The sequence below is a fragment of the Neopelma chrysocephalum genome, unplaced genomic scaffold (assembly GCF_003984885.1).
Source record: "Neopelma chrysocephalum unplaced genomic scaffold, ASM398488v2 Primary Assembly neopelma1_23, whole genome shotgun sequence".
Lineage (NCBI taxonomy): Eukaryota > Metazoa > Chordata > Aves > Passeriformes > Pipridae > Neopelma > Neopelma chrysocephalum.
This window is the reverse complement of record NW_020897691.1, coordinates 17,624,440-17,649,702: the sequence shown is the minus strand read 5'-3', so window position 1 is coordinate 17,649,702 and position 25,263 is coordinate 17,624,440. Positions and strand designations below refer to the sequence as shown.

Here is a 25,263-nt window from a genome sequence, read left to right as displayed (position 1 = left end):
GAGTGGATTTAGAAAGAGAAGTGCTTTGGGTAGTATTATGTTACCAAACCAGGGATGGAATCTAACATGAGGAATATGTGCCATCATTTGGGCTTTTGACCCTCCATTTTTAGAGTATTGATACTCAATGCCCTTTTTAGAACTGTTCAGGTTGTGGAGGACCTGTCATTATGAAGAAAAAACTGTTTTTTTCAGTAGTATGAACACTTAGGTGATGCAGCCTGTTTTGTCTAAGCACTGGAATGTTCCTCTTTACACCCCTTCTGCTTTTTCCCAGAATTCAAGACTGTGGTTTATGCCCACGCTTGGGACGTGTAATTCCATTATTGATTAGTTTGATCTGGTTTTGTTTATACTCTGGCTCCATTTATACTGTACCATTAAAGGAGCTTTGGGGCTGGTAAACACAGATACCACTGATTCAGTATGCCTCATCAATTTTTTTTTTTTCAGTTCACGGTTGTTTCTTGTCAGGAAACTTTTTAATTCCTACACTGTCTAATTCCTCCTAAATGCCTGTGTCCTCTTTGAGCCCAATTTTGTATCAAATCAGTTTAGGATAAAGGACTATATTGAGTATTAGGCTGTGTACTAAGAACTGCAAGGTAATTGTACTTAGTGAGGAAGTGTGCAAATATGTTGTCCATGTTTTCACAAGGAAAGGGTTTGATGGAAAATGAGGATGGCCAAAATTTTATACATGAAAACAATTTTTTTAAGCTTCAAAAATTGTAGTATTTATTGTATTGGCTGAATTGAGAATTATAAAAAATACAAAATTAGTCAGTCCACTAATCTTAATTAAAAATTATGACCAAAAGATAAAAAATAATCCAATAACTTCTGCAGCTAGTTATCTGATTACCCTTCAATAACATAATATAGCCAAGATTTCTTCAGCTTTTAAAGCTAGTGACCCATCTCCCCTTCAGAAAAAGACCTTCTGATTCTGGTCTCCAACACCTCCTTGTCTTTTCATGCATGTTTTGTCACAGGTAATCAAGCAGCTGTCTTCAGTGTGGGTACAGCACTCACTGATGTGCCTGGGTGGATGTGCCCTTGCAGAGGCATTGCTGTGCTTCAGAAAAATACTGTCAGTACCCACAGTCACTTCTGTTCCTGCTGACCCGGTTTTCCCCTCTGTATCACACCCCATAATTCTTCAGAAGTCTTGTCACTTGTTATGACATTTCTTGAGTATTCATGTACTTTTGATGCATTTTAACACCACCCCCCCAACCTCATTTGCCTATTTAGAGTCTCAGAAACAGCTGTTGATTCTTTTTGAGTTCTTCTATGTGCCTAGAAGGGGAGCCGTAGAAACAATAAGCTTTTTACTAGGAGTTACTCAAAAAGGCATTAATAGAGTCTTAGAATTTGATATAGGCCTTACTGCAGCCAGTCTCAGTTCTTTATGCTTACATGTGCCAGCACATATTTCCAGTAAACAGAATAGCATCTATGCTATTCAAAATCCCTATAGTTCTGCAAACAGTATAGGGAGAAAAGGTAATCAATCTCTTTGCTATCAATGTTAGAAAGTTCTCTCTCATAAAATTCTTCTCTCTTACAACTTTATTCCCCTCACTTTGTGCTTATTAAAACCCCCAAATGGCATGCATAAAAATAAAGTGTGTGGGTATTAATTTAGTTACAAGATGAGCTAGTCACAGGTGATTGCCCAGAGACCGTGCTAACACACTTCCTTCTAGTAGTGTGAACCCCTGAATCACAGCTCTGACAAAGTACTCCCAGAACATAAGCGACTCCTGCCCCTGGGGCAGAGAGCTGGACGGTTGCTGTCAGCTGCCTCTGGACAGCAGAAGCTGCTGCCGGCAAAGAGAGGGAGAGGCCATGCAGAGTGCTGGATCCTGGGGAGACCGCAAGGGCAGCCTCTGTTCTGGTGACCCTCGGCGCTCACTCATGTTGTCCTCATTAAGCTCCAGCTTTGTCTTGGCAAACTCTCGTGTTCCCGGCTCAGTCAGGTGGGGATGGGTGCAGTCACCCCGCACATGTGGTGTCAGCACTTGCTCCTGTAAAGGTTGCACATGTGCTGGGAGATTTAGCAAAGGAAACTGATTTTTGCAGCCTTTCAGTACTTAAAGGGAGTCTGTAAGAAAGATGGGGACAAATTTTTTGGTAGGGCCTTTTGCAACAGGACAGGGGGTAATGGTTTTAAACTAAAAAGGGGTCAATTTAGCCTAGATATAAAGAAGTCATTTTTCACAGTGGCAAAAAGCTGAGACAGGTTGCCCAGAGAGATGGTAGATGCCCAATTCTTGGAAACATTCAAGGTCAGGCTAGATGGGGCTCTAAGCATCTCGGTCTAGTTGAAGATATCCCTGCTCATTGCAAGGAGGTTGGACTATAGGACCTTTAAAAGTCCCTCCCAATTCAAACTACTCTATGATTCTATGATCTTGCCCAAAGTTTACAGGCAAGTCCTGGGAATAGGAACCAGCAACATATTCCCTCTGTTTTTCTGTGTCTTATCAATGGTTATCACTTAATTTAACCCACCTTAAAAAAAAAAATGGAGAAAATGTTTTCACCTGCTACACAGATAGGTGAAAGAAATAACAGCATGATTGCCTCTGCTACATATCAAGAGATATACTGAGTTTCAGTTTGTTTTTTGTTGAAAAACAAAAAAACAAAACAAAAAAAGGAAGATATAAAAAGATAAACAGGTTGTATAGCCCTGGAGTATTTTGTTTTTACCTCTGTACGTGTACTGCCGTGCCGTATGGCATGCCTATGTGGGTTACTGTGTGATGACAAAAGACAAGGCTGCTCTGTGGTTTCCAAAGCATGATGGGAGCAATCTGTTTACTACAAAATTGCAGCCTAAACTCTAATACCTGTTGCTAGCGCCAGGAAAACTTACTGGTTACAAAGATTGAGGAACTACCTCTGCTACTTGCAACAGCTCTCCCTAACTTCTACTATAAATGAAACTCTTAATTCAAACACTGCAAAGAGACGAAAAAAACTCCACCCCAAACCTACTTGTGAAGCTATCTAGAGCAGTGTTTCCTGTCATAGCAAATTATCACTTTTTTTTTAATTAAAAAAAATTTTAAAAAATGTATTGCCATTAAGTAATGTAGCATTACCACAAGTGTGTTAGGAGACACTGACTTGTTAAAGTGTGGTCTTCAGTCCAGAACACCCTGCTTGGTGATCTTTGGTTACCACAGCGTTGTGAGGAATAAATGTTTTGATCTAACTCTTTTGCTCATTTTCCATGTCTGCCTCAGAATGTTACAGTGAAAGTGAACACGATGATCCAGAAATAACAGACACGCCACCTCCCCCCTACACAGTCCAGCCCTCACCTCCTCCTTTGGTAAGTGTTCCAGTAATTAGCCTGTTTCTTGTTGCAAGCCAGTTGAAACAAAACTGTCTTGAGGTGGTGCACTTTTAAGAATAACCTACAACAGTGTCCGGAAATGTTCATCCTGTGTGCCTGTGAAATGTGGATGCGCTGACTGCCCCCGTCCTATGGCAGAGCACACAGTTATCACATCCTGCACTGCAGGGAGCTTCACACTGTAAGAGATCAGCTCCTTCCAATGCAGGCATATTTGTCTTGCCAGAGAAAGGAAGGTGTCTACCTCATACACACACTTTATATTTTCTTTACCAGATTTTCAACACACTGCTATAAGCTACTTTTTCATAATATTCTCTTTTTTTCTTTTAAATCCACCCTGAAATTTCTTTCTTTTTGTGCCCTTGGTAGCATCATCCAACAGCTTTGTATTTATTTATTTGAGTGAGCTCTTTCTAAGACTGCTGAATTTGGAGCTGCTTTTGTGACAGTGAAGAGAAGTGAAGGGAAAGAGGCCTCTTCTAACAGCGATAAAATCTGCTCTTTTCCTCTACCTCTGAAAAATAGACTATGAAAAAAGAAAATAGGCATCCTTCCAAAATCTATGCATTTTTTCTTTCTAAGTATAGCATGTTTGCCCAGAATATTCCTTCCTGTCTCAATTTTATAAATTAGAAAAAGCACTATGCAGCCTCATGTCTAATCAAATTGACTCACCTAATTATTAGCCACATATTGTCCTATTCATCTTGTTTCTATATCATTGCTTTTCCCAGTGATCTCAGCTCTCTTACATGTGCTTTAAAACGGGAGACTTACTTAATTCTTTGTCTAGAAATCTGGTTTGGGGTGGTAATGCAGCGCAAATAAGGAATCCTGAGTTCAAGCCTTTCCCTTCACTAGCTGAAAGTTAACATCGAGAGGTGTGCAGTAACATACTAGATAGTCTCCTTGCATCTCAGGGAAGGGAAGTGTCTGCTGCCTCACTGGTATGGTACAGGTTCCTATGTGGCACAGAGGCAATGAAGCAGTAGCAAATCTGAAATACATAGATGAGCTAGAGAAACTTGTGTGATGATAGGCATTAATAAAAGAAGATGTCATGCACAGGGTTGCCTGTCTGACAATCTTTAATTAGCTCACATAAAACTGGGAATGTCACCCACTTACCCCTCTCTGTTTCAGTCAGATAAGTGAGTCTTCATTTCCTCTCCTGAAATAGTTGTGTAATGTTTATCACTGTAAACAACCTGCCTGGCACTTGTGGGGTGCAGGGTGTTCACTACTGTGTAGAACGTGATTCTTTATGGCCTGTATTAACTAGAAGTTAAATGTGGCTGAGTGGCTATAAATATCAGAGAAAATAAGAACTCTGGTATTTTATGTCTCCAACAGTTATTCTGGGCCAAGGGTCAATAATAAAGCATTTTGAATTTTATACCTCAGTGTTTTGCTTTTAAGAGACTGTAGATGTTTTTTCCGTCTGCTCACCTCTGAGTGAATGCTCGCATTTTTCCAGATGATGAGTTTTAAACAGGTGTTGTTTTTTAGTTTTCTGTTTTTCTGGCTTCCTGCTCCTTGTTGGTCTGTTGCTGAAGGGGTGATCTCTGGTTGTCTCCTTCCCATATGCTCCTCTTGAGTGCTGGCCTCCACATTTTAGCAGGGGACATGCAAATTGTGCAGGCAACTGTGCAAATGCTGAGGGGTCCTTTTTTTCTCAAGCTTTCCCTTAAAGATTATCTTCTCTCAAGCCTTTACCTTTCCCAGCTGATGTCCCTTCTTATTCCCAGCTTAAAAGCCCTTTCCCTGTGGACAAAGGTTAGTGTCTCCTGAGCAAAGTTGTCATCTTTTCATCCCAGAACGGGCCACTGGAACAAGCTCCAGTTGCCGTGGGTCTGCCGTGTGCTCAGCTTGCTTATGGAGTGAGTAGGAACAGTTGGGTACCAATGCAGTTGTGTTTGACTGCAAGTCAGAGTCTTCTTTTAAATACCTGATTTAATGTCCCTTTCACTTCTGGACAAGTGCTGGAGCAAGGAAACCATTGGGAGGATTGGGAAGGCACAGCTTCTATGAGGAAGTCAATTCTAGAGGTGGAGCCCATGGTTATCTCAGGGAAGGCTGGTTAAATATTGATTGTTTCATGTTTATTTGTTGCAGTGTTCTTGAACCAAGCTGTGGTAATGTGGTGGATTTGGGTTGATACTCTGTGGGTACAGCACTTTTGGTTGGCCTGGTTTAATCTTCTCAAATTGCAACTGGAAGTGAAACTCAGCCCAGCATCAAGAATGCCAGAGGCATTAACTAAAGTTAAATTTTTTTTATTATTTTTTTTTTAATTGCACCTCTTCCTCCTGAGTGCAAAGCCATTTTGCAAAATAGGAATTAGGAGGCCTGGCCATTTTGGAAAATCAAACAAATGTTGTCTTACACTGAAAGGCCTCCAAACTTCTTGAAATCAACTCCAAACTGAAAATTATTAATCTGGAAACTAATAGACACCCAGGTGGAGGCTCTGTTACATTTTAGAGCAGCAAACATTTTGCTGTACTTCTAGCATAACGTTTATACTGGTTTTTCTATCCTCTGCTGACTCAAACCATTTTGAAACTTGAAAAAAGTAGTGATCATGAGCTTTCCATGTTCATCCATACTTTTGGGTACTGTGGAAGAAAAAAGCAAGTGAGGAACAAGTAAATTTTAACATCTGTAGGACAAAAGTTAAACTGACCACCTGCATTAATTTGTCCACGTGTGAGTGGATTTACAGTTCAAAAATCAACAGATGTGTTGAGACAATAGATTGCAGCAATCCCCAAAAAGCAATTGAGTCGTTTAATGGTCGTAATTTTTCTCTAAAAAATGTCTAGACACTCACTGATCTCCAGTGGAATGCTTATGATCTGCTTTTTAAAATATCCCCAAATGGATATTTGTTTTTATATAGATGATTGCAAAAATTCCAAAGGAACCACTCCAATAAGTTAAGTAAACATTTGTCATGCCAAAGAAAAAAACAAAACACAACACATATGTAGAGAAAAAGAAACACCTTCTGGCAGTCATTTATTCTCACCCACATTTTTTATTTAACATAAAATAAAAATGAAAACAAAAATATATTCCACTCAGTGTAGCACAGTTTTAGTTTCAATAGCCTTTTTTTTGCATGGAAAAATGCCGGAAAAATGGAGGTGATATCTAACATCTTCCTTTCCTGGCTTTGAACAATTGACCATTCACACCATATAAGCAAGAGCCTTTACTGTTCAGTTGATCTGCTTGACTTTACAAATACTTCGAAAATTTGTCTTTGTGATAGGTGCTCTTAGCTGAAATGCTTAACGTCACCTGTGTTCCCTGTGAGCGTTTTTAGCACTCACCCATATAGTTTGTGATGGCATCTGTCTGTCTTTTGCTTTAGGGTGCATATGTGAAGGTTTCCATTTTAAAAACAAAAATGCACCAGAAACACAATGTTGTACTTCTCATAAGAGGAATATAATTGCCTGGGTCCTGCCATGTTTGGGAAAGTCTTGGAGGAATTGTGAAAGAACTAGAGAACTTAAGACTTCTGCAGAACAGCTGAAGGCTGGAGTTGTTTAACCTGGAGAAGAGAAGGCTTGGGGGAACCTCATCGCACTCTACAACTACCTGAAAGGAGGTTATTCTGAGGTGGAGGCCTATTTCTTCTACGGCGCCTGCAGTGAGAGGACTAGATGAAATGGTCTTAAAGTGAGACAGGGAGAATTCAGATAAAATACTAGAAAATTTTTTTCACTGTTACAGTGGTCAGGCATTGGAATAGGTTGCCCAGGGAAGTGTGGAGTCATAATCCCTGGAAGCGCAAGAGGCACCTGGATCTGGTGCTGAGTGATGTGGTTTAGGGATTGCAGTGGTAGTGCTGGGTTGGTAGTTGGACTGGAAGATCTTAAAGGTCTTCTTCAACCTTGACAATTCTATTATACTATGAATGCCCTTGAAAATTTACAAAAGTGAAGAAAAGGTTAGAAACAAATGGTACCCACAATCTGATATTGGTCTTCCTCATCTTCTGAATTGAGTAGTAGTTATATGATGCAGCTGTATTAGAAACATAGGAAGGCAAATCTACTTTGTTGTTTTTAATGTAAAAAGGAAGTATACATTACAGTATACAACTCTGAATTGCAGAACTTTATATATCATGATCAAAAAAATTGTCACTCTTGGTTTGGTTTATTTGAATAAATCTTATTTCTGGTTTACCAGGTCATAAATAGGTATTCTTTATTGCGTTTGCAGCTTGTCCAGGCTTCCCTAGCAACACCTTCTCAGTGATTTCCTATACTTTGTCTAGTTATCGTCTGTTTTAATCCTTGCACAGATCTATTCTACATATATATTGAGTACATAAACTTGCCAGAATTGTGGTCTATCAAGTCTGGTATTCTGATACTGGCATTGGCAGATGACTTGCAGAAGAAGTAAATTTCTGCAGTAGCAAGAAATCTGGCTTTCATATCATGATGATCTCATCACAATTTCTGATAGTTTCTGCTAAGAGCTTCACTATAAGGTTTGTCTTTCCTCCTCTTCCATTACTTTATTTATCAATGTCAATTGATTCTGTTCTGGGTATTTGTATGTATATTTGTGGGTTTTATATGTATTACTTGCGTATTTGACTCTCTTAGCTGATCTCTTCAGTGGGGAAGACGTAGACTAGTGATAGCTCTTCGTGTGTGAGTTGTTTTTGGTGACCAGATAATAGTACAAATCAATCAATGTAAACTTCTAGTGTAGACAAAGACCTGGGCACCTAATCACTTGACTGGGAAGTTAAATACTTCTCAAAACTTTGTTCTTTGTCTCAACCTTTCTTTAAATGGAATTTCAACTCCTAACTAACAATGATGACTGTTAGATGTCTCTGAGACCTCTCTGGTTGTATGTGTTTCTGTTCGGGCATGGTAACAAGTGGGGGCCTATTGAATGCCTTAGGATGTCTCAATGGTTTCTGATGTGTTTCTCGTAAAGTTTGGATCCTTTTCCAGATCATGTGCTGAAGGGTGAATCTTAGGAGGTGAACAAGCAAGCACAAATCTTGTACCATTCCCCATTTCCTGCCCTTTGTCCTATAACTATCTGTTTTTTCTTTCCATCATTAATTTGCCATCATATTGCCTTCTTGCCTTGGTGAACGATTATCCCTTGAATGGACCAGGCAAAATACATTTTTACTGTACTTCAGTGTACTTCAGTGCTTGGTACCAATAATCTATGCTTGTTGCATTGGTGGAATTGTCGAATGCTTCTAGAAAACTTCATGTTCAATGGCTAATTTGGAGTTTCACTTCTGCGCTCTTGATTAGAGCAATGAAGTGAACACAAATTAAAGAGTGAAGGTGAGTGTGAGACTAGCATGGAAGGCTACATTCAACACAAGATTTTTCCTTGGTCTTTTATTTCTAGACGTTGTCAGGTTTGTATCTCTTTTGCCTCTGGCCTCCTTGGGACTTAGTTTGTGAAGCTACTGCTCTGTAGGAGATTGGCTACCATAGCTCAGGCTTGTTTGAATGGATAATTAATGAGATTACACCAATTTTTGGTCATTTAGCATTTCAGCTCTATACCTATAACATGTAGAACCTAGGGACAAGAATGACTTATAAATAATTTTTCTTTTTTCTTCCCCCTCTGCTTTTTTTTTTTCTGAAAAGCAGGATCAGCAGAAGTCATCTTTCACCTCAACTCTGTCAAGTGAAGCATCTTGTTCTCTCTCCTCTCCTGAAAACACTTTCAACTCGCAAGAGTCATCATCTTCCTTGGCGTCCAAAGTGGTTTATTCCGAGAGGCAGTCCTGGCTTGACCTAGTTAACAGCTCTGCCACAGAAGAGGGCGATCAGCCTTTAACTTTCTGCATACAGATTCATTCTGATGAGCCGCCAGAAGTAGTCTGTGGAGAAGCAGCAGAAAGCCAGGAAGTCCAGCTTTCCCAATCCAACAGTGGATCCCAAAACTCTTACTTAAGTGCAGATGCACATTGTCTAGCAGTGCCAGATGCAACAGGACAGAGATCACTAGCCAAAGGTGAGCTAATGAGAGATAAGATTTTTACTGCAGAGTCAAACAATATGAGAGTTCAGGGGTTTCCTCAACTTCCTTTTCCCTTCTTTCCTTTATGTTCTTCACTGAAGAGTTTTCCAGTGGCACATCATTTTTAACAAACATTTACTTTGTTGCACATTAAATATATAACCTAGTGTCTAGTTGGTAGGTATTTTTACAACTTTTCTCAAATTTTACCTGTATGTTAAGTCATAGCTTCTGTATATAAATCTAACAGAGATATGGTTTTATTAACTGTCTTTATGCAGATGTCTTTTATTCGTTAGGATTGAATTGAAATGTTAAGAAAGTGTGTCACAGAACAGACACTCTAAGCAAAATGGAGCATGTGGTTAGGTCAATCTAATTTTAAAAATAAAAGCAGTTGTATTTACTTGAAGTACATACTCCCTATTCGTTTCATTAAGCTTCATTGTAATCAAGAGAAAACAACTGCAATCCTGAATCAGAAAGTCCATTAGACTGGATTTTATCTAAGCAAATAGGTTTCTGCACAGGTATCCTCCTAGTGAAATGAAATGAAATGAAATGAAATGAAATGAAAAAGTTGGCATAGTTCCAGAATTTTGTCGTTGTTACTGTTCATAACTCTCCTGCGTAGCAAGGCAATATCTCCCGCCTTTTGAGCAAAGCTTCTTCATTCTGCATTAAAAGTAGTTGAAGCCTAAGCAGTGTTCATGGTATACAATTAGTCTGCTTAGAGAGGTAATACATAAGGAAGAAACAACATTCTTGTGCATCATCTCTTCCCATGATTCCAAATCCTTGTAAGGACTTCAGATGAGTACTTTGTTGCTGAAAGAGCAGGGTTGCCTCAGCATAAAGCAAAACAAAGATGTATCTAAAAGCTTAGGCTGAAGGTAATGCAAAGGTGAAAAGAAACAGCACTGGAGTCATTAGGAACTCAGCGTATTTCTCTGTAGGTGAACATAACACTGTTTGAAAAATGACAGTATAGGGCACGTTAGTTATGTTGTCAGTCTCCCTATTGTTTTACATATATCAACAGCTAGAACCCCTTTATTTTGTCATGTTTTTCTGATTTAAAAAAAAAAAGAAATTGAGCAAAGTATAGCTTTTAACAAAAGTGAAAATTAACTCAATATTTTGTGCTCAGCTTCATTATCTGCCTTCTAGGGTCCTCTGCTAGAAAATTCAGTAGCAGTGAAGATCAGTAGGAATTAAAACCCAGAGTGAGCATTTATCCTATTTCTCTGTGGTGGAAAAGAGTGCTATGCTCTGAGAGAGTTATTGGGGAATCCAATTCCCCTCTGGCTTTGCAAGTTGTGAAAAGGCTGGGGCTAACAGAAAAGGGTTCCCTAATGAAAATGTCACAAAGATATAGTAAATATGTCTTTTTTTTTTCTTTTAATTTTGCCTTCTGGGTTAAATTTGACATAATAATGCCTTGGAAAACATTATTAGGGACATTCATGTAGATTGTTGTAATGTAGGTCACATGTGGCATAGGGGCTTTAGATCCTGTTGAGCAAAATTTGGTGGTTGCCCTTCAGAAATCTAAACTTTTGTTTAGAATATGCTACTCTGGTATTGTCAGCAATCCTGCAACAATGTGTAGATTAATGCTTTCCATCATAACTGTAAGGGTAACTTTTTCCAGATAATTGTGAAGTACTTTTATGGATGGTCATAGAATTAGCATGGCACATTCATAATCATTTGAAGTATAGTTTAATAGGCTCAATGATACTACCCAATAAAAATGGGATTAAATTGTAAATCAAGGTACATTTTGGTATATTTCTGCAATTTGCAAGGTGGTTTAATTTTCCTAAGATTTTTCCTGGGGAAATGAATTCTTCTGTTGCTCACTGCTTAGCTGGTGGGCAACCCTGATGGCAGAACACAGAACTATCCTAACCACAATGGTGATCGCTGACAGAATCCCAGAAATAGAAAATTTCACTGAGACAGTCACTATGGAAACTGTATAATCTCACTAGTTATTGTCTGCATGATAACCCATTGTTGAGCAAGTAAGATGTACACCATACACAGATTTTTCTTTCCTTTATCAGTCTGCATATTATGGGGAGGGTATGGAGACTGTTGGTGCATGGAGCCCTCCCCCGCAATGGCCACTGAAAAAATTTAGGAAAGAATTTGCAAGGAGGTTAAGCTACTTCTCTTTGAGAATGAGGTAGAATAAACAGGATTACTGTAAAATAGCAATTCAGTTCCAAATGAAAGTTATCAAAAAGAATGTAATTCTGATTCTAAGGCTTAACCTCCAAAAATTTACCACTCCAGCTAGTTGATAAGGATGTGCACAAATACTATGAGATGAATTCAAGTTGTGGTGTAAAATGTAGCTGCAAAATCTCATGATTTACAAAAACTGGTGAGAACACCCTTGTTATCTGGTGTGAAACAAGAAGACATACCTCAGTGCAATCCGTACTATTTGCTTTACAGAGCATCTGAATAATGCATTTCTGACGTGTTTCAGAGTACTGAGACAGCATCCAGGAGGAGACAAGTCTGTTTTCTGGCAGCATTTGTCTGGAAATTACTTGTTCCCTGTGTGTAAAGATGGCCCTGCTGTTATCGGAACAACTGTGTGGTCCTTAATCCCACTCCCCACAGAACCTAGAGATGTGTCCATGTTCTCTCCTTCTCCTTGTGAAGATTAAAATAATCTGTCACACACACTGCTTTCTGGCCACATTCTACATGGTAAAACACCATGACGAGTTTTTGGTTGGAGCTGGTGAGAACCCAGAGCTGAGGGGAAAGTTTTCAAGAACTGAAGAGTACTTTTGTTGGCCAAAGTCAGAAAAGGAGTCCAACGTAAGAAAAATTGGTACCTAGAAGGAAGAAAGAGTAGCTGTGGTTTTGTGGGAAGAGCTTACCATGAAAAAGTACAAAAATGGTGAAGAAACTTTAGTGTTGAGTTACACAATGAAAAGGTTTTCAGAGATAGATAGATGAAACTCTGTAAGAGAAGCCTCAGATTCAGCTAAACGATAATGGATTATTTTTTCAACGAAAATTATTTTATGAACTCTGCTAAGCAACTGTGAGTGTCTGGTGCAAGGAGCTATAATATATGATATTTTGAACAATCTTTCCAGCCACTCAGCGGTGTTATGAACATTCTCAGTCTTAACTCTCAGCATCAGTTACTGAGGAGACTTTTCATACTAGAGAGTAATATACAGGTACAAAGAAGGGGAGTTGATCAGTTTTCTCTTTTGAAAGGTGATCAGCATTATGGTTCTATTTATTTTTTGGGAATATTTAATATTTTGGTGTTGAGGCTTGCTACATGCACAGTGACAAAGGATTCTAAGCTGCCGGTGACACAAAGAAACTGAAAGATAAACAAGAAAGAGTTGGGAATACAAACAACTATCTGACTGCGTTTGGGCTCTGTATCAAAAAGCTGTCCTTGCTCCCTCTGTGATTGCTAGGCTATCCTTTGAATTTCTTCTGGCAGTCACTACAACAAAAAGTATCTAAGAGCTGCCACCATTATCATCAAAAAATGTGATAATGAAAGGAAGCCACAGGAACCAGAAGGTTACTATAAGATAATAGGAAGGTTGGTTTGTATTTATTTAGGGATCTACTACTATAGCAATAAGAACTCTTCTTCCTTGCATTTTATGTGGGTTTTATGATCATATCAAGTTAATACATCTTGGCAAGGAATTCTTATTTTACCACTTCTGTTTTATTTTACCTTAGCTCACAGTAGCTGGCAGAAGATCTAGTGTGTGCTGATATATTCAGAAACCTGGACAACTTTACAAATACCACTTGAGTTTTGTCTGGATTGGTTTTGTGGGAAGGAGTTGGTTAAATAGGAGCTGGATGCATTCAATTCCTTCTGTTCTCAGAATTGACATCCTCTTCCCCTCTGGAGTCTGCCTGTGCCAATAATAGCCAGAACAGACCCTCTGGTGTGCTCTAGCCCCTTTTTTCCTTTTGCAGAAGTTAGAAAAAATGGCTAGATTGTGGCTGAGACTAGCCAAGTGGTATGCCTATGGTGAGAACAACTGGGTAGAGAAACAACTGTGTTTGAATAATTATTTTGTTTCTCATCAAAAAAGGTTTAGAAATAACAGTGAAAACTATTGTACTACAGTTTTCTGAACTCTCTGAAAAAGAGATGCTTATTTGTTTTGTTTCCAGTTCAGTCCATTTATTAAAATTCTATACTTCACTTCAGAGTCCACTATACTGTTATAGAAAAAAGCAGCTAACTGTTGGTGGTAATGTAATTTTTCCTGTTATTTTCTTCCAATCTCTCCTACCTTTACTTCTGCATTTGCCAGTGAGGAGTTTGCCTAATCTATGCTCACCTAATTAAAATTTTTCCTGTATTTTCTGTTCCATAGTTATGTGGGAAATGTGATTTCCCTGAGGTGACATCATATTCCTATTCAAAAGGGGGTGGGTGGGTAGGTAGGTAAGAGTAAAAGTGTTTTATGAGTTTTTTCCTCTGCTTTCCTCAACTGGGTTGTGTGTTGTTCCATTGGCGTAAAAAAACTTGACAGAATCAGAAATAGAGGTGCCGGCAAAGCTACAAGAAACTCATAAGAGTAGCAAGGACAGGAGGAAGAAGCAGATTTTTTTTTTCACTGGGATTAATACACAACTGGGGATCTGTGAGATCTCAGTTACAGAATAGGAGAACAAATATTTACATTTCAGCCTGGATTTAGTAAGATATGTTCTCTCAGAGGTGGTTTTCAATGAAAAATGCTCTTTCTGGCAAACATTTCCAATTTCTGTATCTTTACCACTGGGAAACAGTCAGCTTTATATTTCACAGCTGCTTTTCGAAAAGTTCTGGATAGTTTCACTTCTGTAAGCTTAAAGAGCATTCAAGTTGATATTTCAAACAGGCTTCTGTATTGCTACTCCAAGGTGGGGAGACTTAATACCTTAATGTCTCCAACCTGTAGCAAGTTGGCCAACAGGAGGATGGAAGCTGAAAATTGAGGAGGTGAAGAGTAGGCATGCTGAACCTCTGGCAGCTTGTTCTTGTCTGTGATATCTCCTGTTATTTAGACGGAAATTCCAGATAAGTGGCATCAAGCCACAAAATTATGTTTTACTTCCCCTGAATCAGAATTTGTCAGGAGTTATGCCTTACCTGAAATACTACTACTACCCCAACATAGAAGGCCTCTTTCTCTTGAATGTGAAAAAATTTCAGTGCAGAACTTCCCTTTTCCTCAGGTCAGCACCAGTTATAGAATCACAGAATCAACCAGGTTGGAAAAGACCTCTGAGATCATCGAGTCCAACCTATACCTAACACCACCTTGTCAATGAGACCATGGCACTAGGTGCCACATCTAGGGACCTCTAGGGACAGTGACTCCACCACCTCCCTGGGCAGCCCATTCCAATGCCCAATCACTCTTTATGAGTAGAACTTCTTCCTAATGTCCAACCTAAAACTCCCCTGGTGCAGCTTAAGACTGTGTCCTCTTATCCTATTACTGGTTGCCTGGGAGAAGAGACCGACCCCTACCTGGCTACAGCCTCCTTTCAGGTAGTGGTAGGGAATGATGAGGTCTCCTCCCTTGGGCCTCCTCCAGGCCAAACAATACCAGCTCCCTTAGTCAATCCTCATAGGACTTGTGCTCCAGACCCTTCACCACCCTTGTTGCCCTTCTCTGGACGTGCTCCAACACATCAACATACTTTCTAAACTGAGGGGCCCAAAACTGGACACAGTACTCGAGGTGCAGCCTCACCGGTGCTGAGTACAAGGGAAGAAACACTTCCCTGGTCCTCCTGGTCACACCATTCCTGATACAGGCCAGGATGCCATTGGCCTTCTTGGCCACCTGGGCACACTACTGGCTCATGTTCAGCTTCCTGTCAATCCAAACTTCCAGGTCCCTTTCTACCTGGCTGCTCTCCAGCCACTCTGTCCCCAGCCTGCAGCCTGTAGCACTGCATGAGGTTGTTGTGGCCAAAGTACAGGACCTGGCACTTGACCTTGTTGAACCCCATCCCATTGGATTCAGCCCATCTATCCAGCCTGTCCAGGTCCCTCAGCAGAGCTCTCCTGCCTTCCAGCTGATCAACACTCACCCCCAACTTGGTGTTATCTGCAAATTTACTAAGGGTGGACTTGATCCCCTCATCCAGATCATCAGTAAAGATATTACACAGGACTAGGCCCAGCACTGATCCCTGGGGGACACCATTAGTGACCGGCTGCAAACTGGATGCAGCACCATTCACCACCACTCTCTGGGCCCAGCCATCCAGCCAGTTCTTAACCCAGCACAGAGTGCCCCTGTCCAAGTCATGGGCTACCAGCTTTTCCAGGAGTATGCTATGGGAGATGGTGTTAAAGGCTTTGCTGAAGTTCAGGTAAACTACATCCACAGCCTTCCCCTCATCCAGCAAGGGCGTCCCCTGGTCATAGAAGGAGATCAGGTTAGTCAGGCAGGACCTGCCCCTCCTAAATCCATGCTGGCTGGGTCTGATCCCCTGGCTGTCCTGTAGGTTCCTTGTGATCACACTCAAGACGATTTGCTCCATAGCCTTGCCAGGCACTGAGGTCAGGCTGACAGGTCTGTAGTTTTCCAGATATTCCTTCTGGCCCTTATTATGGATGGGTTTCACATTGGCCAACTTCCAATCATCTGGGACCTCCCCAGTGAGCCAGGACTGTTGGTAAATGATAGAGAGTGGTTTGGCGAGCTCTTCTGCCAGCTCCCTCATCACTCTAGGGTGTATCCCATCTGGTTCCATAGGCTTGTGGGCATCTAAGTGGCTCAGCAGGCTGCTAACTGTTTCCTCCTGGATTACAAGGGGGCTATTCTGCTCCCTGTCCCTGCCTACCAGCTCAGGAGCCCAGTTGTCCTGAGGACAACCTGTTTTATTGTTGACAGGTTTTCTTTTCCACTTTTCTCGTTGTGGAGTCTGACAAAGTTAAAAGAGATATACAGTTCTGCAGAATTTTTTCCAGAAGTGCTCTGAAGATTTAGCAAGCTGTGAGGCTTGAGTGAAGGGCATGGTGCAGGATCCCAGGAAGACAGATCCTTCCAGTAGCATCGGTCAACAGAATGACTTATAGTTAGTACTGCCCAAGGCAAGGGAAAAGTCCACAGTTTGTGTGTTCCTCCGATTCCATGTACACAATCATAAACACTCACAATATGTAATATCCTTCCAATGCGGACATTTGTTCCTTACCACTAATCCTTTGGTTGGTCCTAAGAGAAAAAAGAATGTATTTTATCTTTAAAATAGGATGAGATAAAGAAGTGCTGTAGTAGCATTTCAGTTTCCTAACTTGCATGACTGAGACAGAAAGTGCTTAGCTTGAAGAGTGGCTGGTGGGAGAGATAACTTGCAGTATTTTATTCTGAAGTGATTTTAAAGTGTCTGCTGTTAGCTGTGTGACCTGGCTGGAAAGACTCATTACAGAGCAATTTTTTGCCAGTGGAATAGATCCACCATTATAAACCTTCAGAAGTTAAAAAAAGCTCAGAATAGGGGTGGTACATTTGTCTTTGTTAGGCTGACACAGACAATCTGTTCATTTTTACACCAGGGCGTGACCTTGTGTCACTGTGTGTTTTTTGCATATATTTTTAATTTCTGATGGAAAGCAAATCCAGTAGTATGGTCTAGACACCACAGGTTTCTTTCACAGGAAGAATCCAAGTCACTGCAGCCTAAAAATACATAACTGGTGAATGCCTGTGCCTCTGTTAGAGACTTGCTCCTCCGCAGGTCAGTGCTCTGACTCCAGGTGCAAGAATATCAAGTTCTGGGCAAATATGCAGGGAATACTTGAGTCTAGAGAAAAACTCCAGTCTGTGCTTAATCCCTGAGTCATGTTTCTTTATTTCTGTTATCCAACCTTAATGTTTTCTCATGGGAAAAGCAAGCAAGCAAACTACAGGTAGTGCTTTCTTAGTTTACTTTTGTGGTGTTAAGGGACTTGTGAAATACTGTAACGCACCATTGTGTAAAAAATATATTTTCTTATCACAAATCATTTTATTGGGTTTGTTGATTGAACACTAAACATAAGGCCTTTGCCCTTCCTCTATTACATCTCCCCCTCTCAGATTTACAGTATGAATCTAGTGCATTCAGTGGCAGCTTCAAGCCTGCAAAATGTGGGCTTTTGCTTTCTGAGCTTGGCTCAGGGGAACTCAGGACACTGAAGGTGAAATTTCAGATAGGTAACAGACAGTCTGGCCTCAACTTATAGACATTTATTGGCAGACATACTCTGTCAACAGCAACAGTATCTGCTTCTATGCAAAAGCACAATTTAAAGTAGTCATTTTTTGCTTTTTAACTGTGGTTGAAGTTCATCAAAGATGGAGACAAAAGTACTGTATAACTCATACTTGGCTCTGCACACCCTCTAGGTTTCACTCACCCTCACTGTGCAACAGTTTGCTGAAATTCCATGTAGTTGCTTTACTGTCACTTCCTTTATCCACCTGATCTGAAGAATCTGGTACATTCCTTTCCTTCTGAAATTACGTGATTCTGATTAATCCTTTGGGGGTTGAGAATGGTGGAAGAATAAGAAATAAGAGAGGAGTTTAAGTTCACACTGTTGAAAGACTGCAGGAGATGAGTGCACATTGCTGGTCAAGCGCATCATCTGGGAGCCTTTTGCTGGGCTTTTCTGATTTTGGCTCCATTTTTTTTCTGTGTTTAGTGTTACTGTCCTCCTTACAGTCACCCACAAGTGTATAAAGACATTAGAGTACTTAGCATGGAAGAAGAGTGTTCATTGAGGGTGTTTTCTCATGCTTGCTGCTTTGTAACCCTTTTAGGACACTGAGGAATGTTCTGAGTTAGCCTCAAAAAGTATCTGGAGAAGGAACCTTATGTCCCCCATGGATTGACTATATTTAGAAGTTGCTGGACAGAATCGAAGCAAGTTTTTTTTCCTCTTATACACTTTTTCTTAGATAGTGATAAAGGACAATTCATCTCTCAAAGTGTTAGTGTGTACAATCCTGATGGGTGATGTCTACAGTAGAGTTGAGCCAGTCCTGTTCAGGAGCTGGCTAAGGAAACAAACAGCTTCTTCATCTCAAGAAAGTAGGCAGGAAACTAATTATAATTATGAGCCTCATGGTATGAGCTGACTGTTTTCAGGAAATACTACTGCTGTGTATTATGCCTTACACTTCCATTTTTTTTTTCGTTTCCTGCAGCTTGTTAAATATACAACAGTTCTCCTTTTCCTCCCCCAGCAATGTAACAGTGTTGGAAGTTATATTTAGCTCTTGTCAAGTTACAGTAGGCTTTTTATAACCACACAGTAGCGAAGAATAGGCCAGCAACACAGTGAAGGCAAATATTTGTAGCCTATCATAAACCTTTTTTGTAACCTAAATGTTTAGAAAGAATAGGGGTGTAGAAGGATGCTGTACTTTATAAAACATGGAAAAGATAAGGATCAGCCTCCTAAGTGTGCTGACATGTTAGAGAAGTCTTTTTGGCTGCAGCATGAGTGAGCAAAAAGACTTCTTCCTTTTGTTCAGAAAATATTTGCTGACTGAAGATGATTTAGAAAAGTAAATGTTTAACATTTCATTAAAAGAAAAAAGTGCCCAGCCAGTTCAATGGGCATGTGGAGAAGTGCAGTTGGGAAGAACCAGCACTACTACCCTCAGTGAAATAAAAACAAATATTATTCTAGTGCATCTTGATGGATTCATTAGCACCCTGAAAACAGCAATAACTTTAAGATTTCCTTTAGCAATCACTGAAGTAGAAAAGCTTGCAGTGTGGACTGAAGGACAACAAGTGAGTTGCGCAGTCTGTTGCTGAAAATGGCCTTCTGCTAAAAGGCCTCTACCTATGTCTGGTACATTTTTGGCCTCTGTCTGTTCATTTTTAAGTTGTCTTATTCTGAGAAATGTCTTTGCTTCAATTTTCATCTTATTTTATGCTTATTTTATTCTCAGCTCTTTACTTGCTTTTCCTTTCATGTCCTCACTGTCATGGAAGATGGCCCTGCAGCTTGGGACCCATCAGAATAATTAAGGTGGAGATAATCAAGGTTTGTTGAGGCACTACAAGCAAATTCTCTGGTGCAATCTGTGAAACTCAGGGGCTAGGCATTAGATGCCCTAAGCGTTCTTGCTTTAATCTGTTTCCTAAGGACCTTCTCTTGGGGCCCCTGAAATGTTCCCATGTTTCAGTTAATCGCTCAATTTTTTTAAAACTCTGTTTTCAATAATTACCAAAACCTGATGATGAATCGTCACACCAAATAGAATTTGGCCTGTGAGTTGCTAGGCAGAAATGTGATTTACTGTGTAGGGAGGGGTGAATGGGTGAAGATGCTATCAAAATTGGTTTCATTCAAACACAGAATTACTGACAGTTGTACAAAGTCTGTGATATATTCAGAGCATTAAAGCAGCGCTCTATTAGTGGAGATACAGGCTCATCTGTTTGGATCATTACCTGATTCTTAAAAACATTTGAGTTTGGAAGTATGTCTTTTTGATATGTATTATTACCCTAGAAATTACCCTAAAATTGCCCTTGGTTTTAACTCTGGTACCACTACTTTTTGACTTGGCTAGGAGCCTTCCTGGTGGCTGAACACAGCATTTTTGCTATCTGCTGCCACACTCATGTTCTCATACCCAATTTATTATTTTCTTTGCAGACCAGGAAAAATGTGATGATGATGAGATGGAGAGACTTTACAAGTCATTAGAGCAAGCAAGCCTGTCTCCCATTGGTGATCGTCGTCTGTCAACGAAGAAGGAACTTAGGAAGTCATTTATTAAACGCAGCAAAAACCCCTCCATTAATGAGAAACTCCACAAAATTCGAATGCTGAACAGCACATTAAAGGTGAGTTTGCAGAGCTGGTCAAGGAAAAGCCTAAGAGAAAGAAACAGTTTGGTTGAAAAAAGAAGCTGCATAGACTTCAGCCAAACTCTAATTACATATTTACTGAAAGCCCCCGAGAATCTGGGTTTTGATTTTTTTTTCTGCTTCATTCCGATTACTGATCTGTGTTTTGTTGTTCAATTTGAATTGGAAGCAGAGGTAATAGTTCAGAAGGGACTCATCTTGCAGAATTTCCAGCCTATTTGGAAAATTCAATAGAGAAAGCTTCTCTTAGCTAGCTGGAAAACTTGCAAGCTCAGCTGAATGCACTAAACAGGGGAGCCTTAAAAAAGGAAAAGCAGACAAAGTATGTTGATGATAAAAGACATGAAAATGACCCTGAGCCAAAAAAACTTTTCCTTATGTGATTATTAGAGAATGTACAGGATGTGCCAAAGTTATTGTAAAGACCTCCTGTAACTAAAATATTTTTAATAACAAAAGCATCCTGCTTTTAATTTGGAAATATACCTCAAACTGGAGGGGGGTAGGGGTTCAGGAGACGTTCCATGAAAGGGGTAGTAAATCTGTCTGGAATATGGGGATTTATGATGTTGTTTACTCACCAGCATCAAGTGTCACGGGATTTCAAAGCCTGCTTCTGAATGGTACTGAGGGGCACAGAAATCTTAACCATAGCATTTATATGGTAAGGAGAGGAAAGAATGAATGCAAACCCAGTGCTTTACTTGTTTCTTTTTGTATACTTTAGACGCAGGAATTGAGTATCGTGTTTCACATGCATGTATTTGACTTCAAGCATTGCAAGCTGGAGAAACGGATGTAAAATGGTTGGTCTTGATGATCTTAGAGGTCTTTTCCAACCTTAATGGTCCTATGATTCTGTGATTCTAAAAACTTATCCTAGCAGCACAATCATTGATTTCGTTAGTGCTTGCAATGGGAGGCTTGGCTTTGACACCTCAGCTTGTGTTGAAATTCCTGAAGGACGCAATTGAAAAGGCAATTGGGAATTTGGGCATTCTCCCTTGCTCCATATGAGACCTGGTGAAGTCTCTCCTCAGTATCAGAGAGTCTTCAGTGGTATGGCAGTGACTATAGCAGTATTCATTTGCATCAGTAATGAAGGGAGCCCATCACATAACAGAAAGTTAAAAAATATGCCTATTTTATATGATAGGAAGCTAAATACAGAAACATTCTGCAAAATTTTCCCTGATGGGTGCTTCAATAATAAATCTAAGAACCAGTTAGTAAAAAATGGAGTTGTATTTTGTGAGACAATCACTTTCATCAGTATAGAGTTAAATGGAAGCGTTACTGCCAGACATGAGCAAGGAGGAAAACTGTGCACTGATTTAGCATGGGAGTATGTATAAGTGGTGATTAATAGTGCTTATAATGTAAGTCTTGTCTAACACCGGTATTTAATATGGAAAAATAATTTTTGGAGTGGTCATAATCTATAAAATGTGTCTTTTTTTTTTTTGTTTTGTTTTCTTTAAACTAAGAAACCGGAGTATTTACCAGACAAATGTAGCGTAGACACAGAGTTCTGTACACAGCAGTGTGTAAGTTAGCCTGTCTGAAAGGCAAATGCCTGCTGTGGGAAAGTGCCATTCTTTACATCAGTGGAATTATGTGCTTTTAAAGTCAATTTTCTTAATATGTAGTAGAGACATAAGATAATTGGAAATGATCTACTTGAAATTTAAAATCAGGATTTTTTTTGTTTCTGTTCCATATGTACTCTGCTTAAATTAAAACCCTATTAGTTTGAAAAGTGACTTATGCAAGTTTCAGTGCAATTTTAATTTTTGACCTTTGACTCCACATCTTTAACAACAGATTAATGTTGCTGCCACAATGTATCATTAACAAAACATGCTTTGGATACTTTGGAAGAGAGGGAAGCTATATGCAAATGCATCACAGTCATAGTGAATGTGGGAAATAGATTTAGTGCTACAGGAAAAATTCTGTGACATGACTTTTTGCCACAAAGTTTGTCCAGTGGAAATACTCTTCTCTCCCTTATCCTTCCTTATCTCCACTCTTCTTCTCTTAGGCTAACTGCACATACCTCTGCATCAGTGCCAGAAGTCCTCTTACAAGGGCTGGCACTGAACAGCTGAACAAGCTTTTGTGTTTAAAAAGCAGCTAAGCCATCACAGAGATTAGAGCAGTTGAAAGTTCATGACAGCAATAGTGCAATATGGATGTATAAACAGCTGATTTCTACTACCAGGAAGTGAAATTAATGTGTGGGAGTATTTTCAGGTTGTTTTCAAGGCAGCCACCAGCACAGAGTGTCCTCAGGTGTGATGAACTGGTGGCAGCAGAAGATGGTTAGAACTATTCCATTGCTTTCACACACACCCTGGAGGGATGGAGCCAGGAAAAACCAGTTAAGGTTTGTTACTGCAGCATAGTGCCTCCATGAAGAAATTGTAGCTGCTAACTAGGTTTTCTCTATCCTGTGGGCTTCTCTGTCCTGCATGGATAGGCCAAAAGGGCTGGAAGAGCAAAGTGGTTCATAATGTCACAGCATGTGAGGACGCCAATGAACATCAATATGTGAAAAGGGGGTGTAATGAAGACATAGACAGGCTATTTTCAGTGGTGCCCAGTGACAGTACCAGAAATGATGGGTTCAAACTGAAGCACAGGAGGTTTCCTCTGGGTATCAAGAAACCCTTTTTTCTGTGAGGCTGACCAAGCACTAGCACAGGCTGTCCAGAGAGGCTGTTGATGTATTCAAAAGTCATCTGGACATGGTCCTAGGCAGCCTGCTGTAGGTGGTGCTGCTTAAGGAAGGGGGTTAGACCAAATGACTCCCAGAGGTTCATTCCAAGCTCAACCATTTTGTAATTCTGTGACATACAGTGTCTCAGTATCCCTATATCAGTGACTGCTTATGTCTTGCAAGAGAATCAGGATGCCTGCAATATATGGACTGAGCTGCTCTTGCCTAAAAGTACACACCAGATTTATTAGTGGTGGTAGATTTATTAGCTCATGGTAGATGGCAGCCAAATGTGCTCTAGCCACTCTACTGCCAGTGCACAAATCATATCCAAAATTATGTTCAGTCTAGCTCCCAGAGAAGAGACATTTATAACGTGGCTATGGAATAAGTATTTTTTGAGACAGTGAGAACTGGTTTGACTTACAGAAATAAATGTTGTTGTGTCTAGTTTTAGTGAGTACTAACTTGTGAGACAGCATAACAAAGTGTAATTTTTGCACGAATCTTCTCTCGTGAAGTTTTGCTAAGAATCCTATAAAAAAAACTAGATGAAATCATAACTTGCCTTCAGTTGGGATGGATTTTTTCCAGTAGACTTAACTTTGATGACCTATGCTCTAAAAATGAGAACAAGCTTCCAGGAGGATGGATAATTTGCTATCTCTTTGTGACATGGTTCTTTAATGTTCCCAGAGTGTTTTTGTTATGGACAATGAGCTTGACAGTTTCTGTGGGAAATAACCACTTGTTCTCTTCCTAGTGTAAGGAACATGACTTGGCCACAATTAACCAGTTGCTAGAGGACCCGAAGTTGACAGCACTGAAGTACAGAGAGTGGAGGAGCACAAACATCATGTTGGTCCAAGATATTTATCAGCAACAGGAGATCCTCAATGTGTCCACAGAGAATGGTGAGGAGCAAGAGATGACTCCACAGCTAATCACTGAAAGTGCAATATGATCAATGGTTCATGGCAAAATTTTTCTCCATGGGTCTTCATGTACAGGGACTTTAATCTGCTGTATCTTAAGGTTTGTTTTTCGCAAGTGTTCTTCGGAAGAAAAACAACCCCTTCTCCAAACTTTCGATTTCTCTTGCAAAACTCATTTCATTCCAAAAGAGCAAATGCCCCAAGTTAAAAATGCATGCCTGAATCATCTGGGCTGTATATCTAAGAAGACTATTTAATGAAGCAGTGAAGAAATGTTTTTCAGTCTTTGGAGAAGAAAATTATGGATGTCCAGCTCCTGGAAATCACAGAACTGTGTAATATATCCCATATAAATGTGAGATCCTTGGGATTGCTTTAACCGTGTGACTTACCTTTAAATGAAGCTAAACCAATACCAACAGGATGTAGTCTGCTCTGCCTTTTTACCCTCTAAGGTGACCTGATATATGCATTTTTGTATCTTCATTCATTCACTTTCATCACTCTACCAGTTTAAACTGAGACAAATAGAATAGTAATTATGCATGAGTTTATACTACAGACAGTCACCAGGCACACAGTTTGGGCCCTGCCTGATGTTCTATGAGTTTCAAATTTATTTATGGTCCAGGCCAAGGCACTGTCTTTCTACATGAAGAAAAGGTCTCTTAATTTTTGCTAACAGGTAATTTACTCTTCAGTAAGACAAGTTTCAACTTTTGTTATGGACTTGGCAGAATTCCTTGGAAGATTCTTTTCCTCTTTCTTATTTTTGACAACTGGGAATATATAAGGTACAAGTTCATCCCAGAGTCTTACTTGGGAACGTGATCAAGTTCACAAGGCAGAAGCTAAATAACTAAATTTTTAATGTGGACCTGAATGTATAAAACAAAGCTGCAAATATTTTTGTAAATATATGTAATTTTATGGCTTATGTGAATGTGACTGTACTATATATATGTTTTATTTATATATTTATATATACTTAATTTCCTAATATAAATAGGCACACATGGACCAAACCCACCCACATGCAAGTGCGTATAGGGTGACTTCAAATGCCTCTTTGTTTTTTGTTCCATTATAAATTCCAGTAATGGCTCTACAACTGAGACTACCCTGAGACATCTGATTTAACTTTTTCTTCTGATTTTCTAACTTTGAGTTTTAGATGAAGAAAATATGTGCAATTTATGGCCAGAAAAGAAGTTTTCTAGAAAGTTTCAGGATTTCTCTTTGGGGAAACAAAAATTAGAGGTTTTGCTGCAGGATCACAATTTTTGGCTTCA

General features: G+C 39.8%; 1 protein-coding gene across 5 annotated transcripts in view; it reads left to right on the top strand.

Annotated features, from left to right (window-relative positions):
* The window catches only part of IPCEF1 (interaction protein for cytohesin exchange factors 1), a 77,669-nt gene extending 52,649 nt beyond the window's left edge, over positions 1-25,020 (top strand). For 4 of the 5 annotated variants that reach the window (XM_027688679.1, XM_027688704.1, XM_027688712.1 and 1 more), the window contains 4 exons: positions 3,261-3,349; positions 9,034-9,403; positions 20,100-20,290; positions 23,800-25,020. In XM_027688679.1, the coding sequence (XP_027544480.1) occupies positions 3,261-3,349; positions 9,034-9,403; positions 20,100-20,290; positions 23,800-24,000 (851 nt within the window). In that variant the 3' untranslated portion in view covers positions 24,001-25,020. The remainder of the gene's footprint in view (positions 1-3,260; positions 3,350-9,033; positions 9,404-20,099; positions 20,291-23,799) is intronic. The other variant, XM_027688687.1, reaches the window with a different exon arrangement.
* The last annotated feature ends 243 nt before the right edge of the window (positions 25,021-25,263 follow it).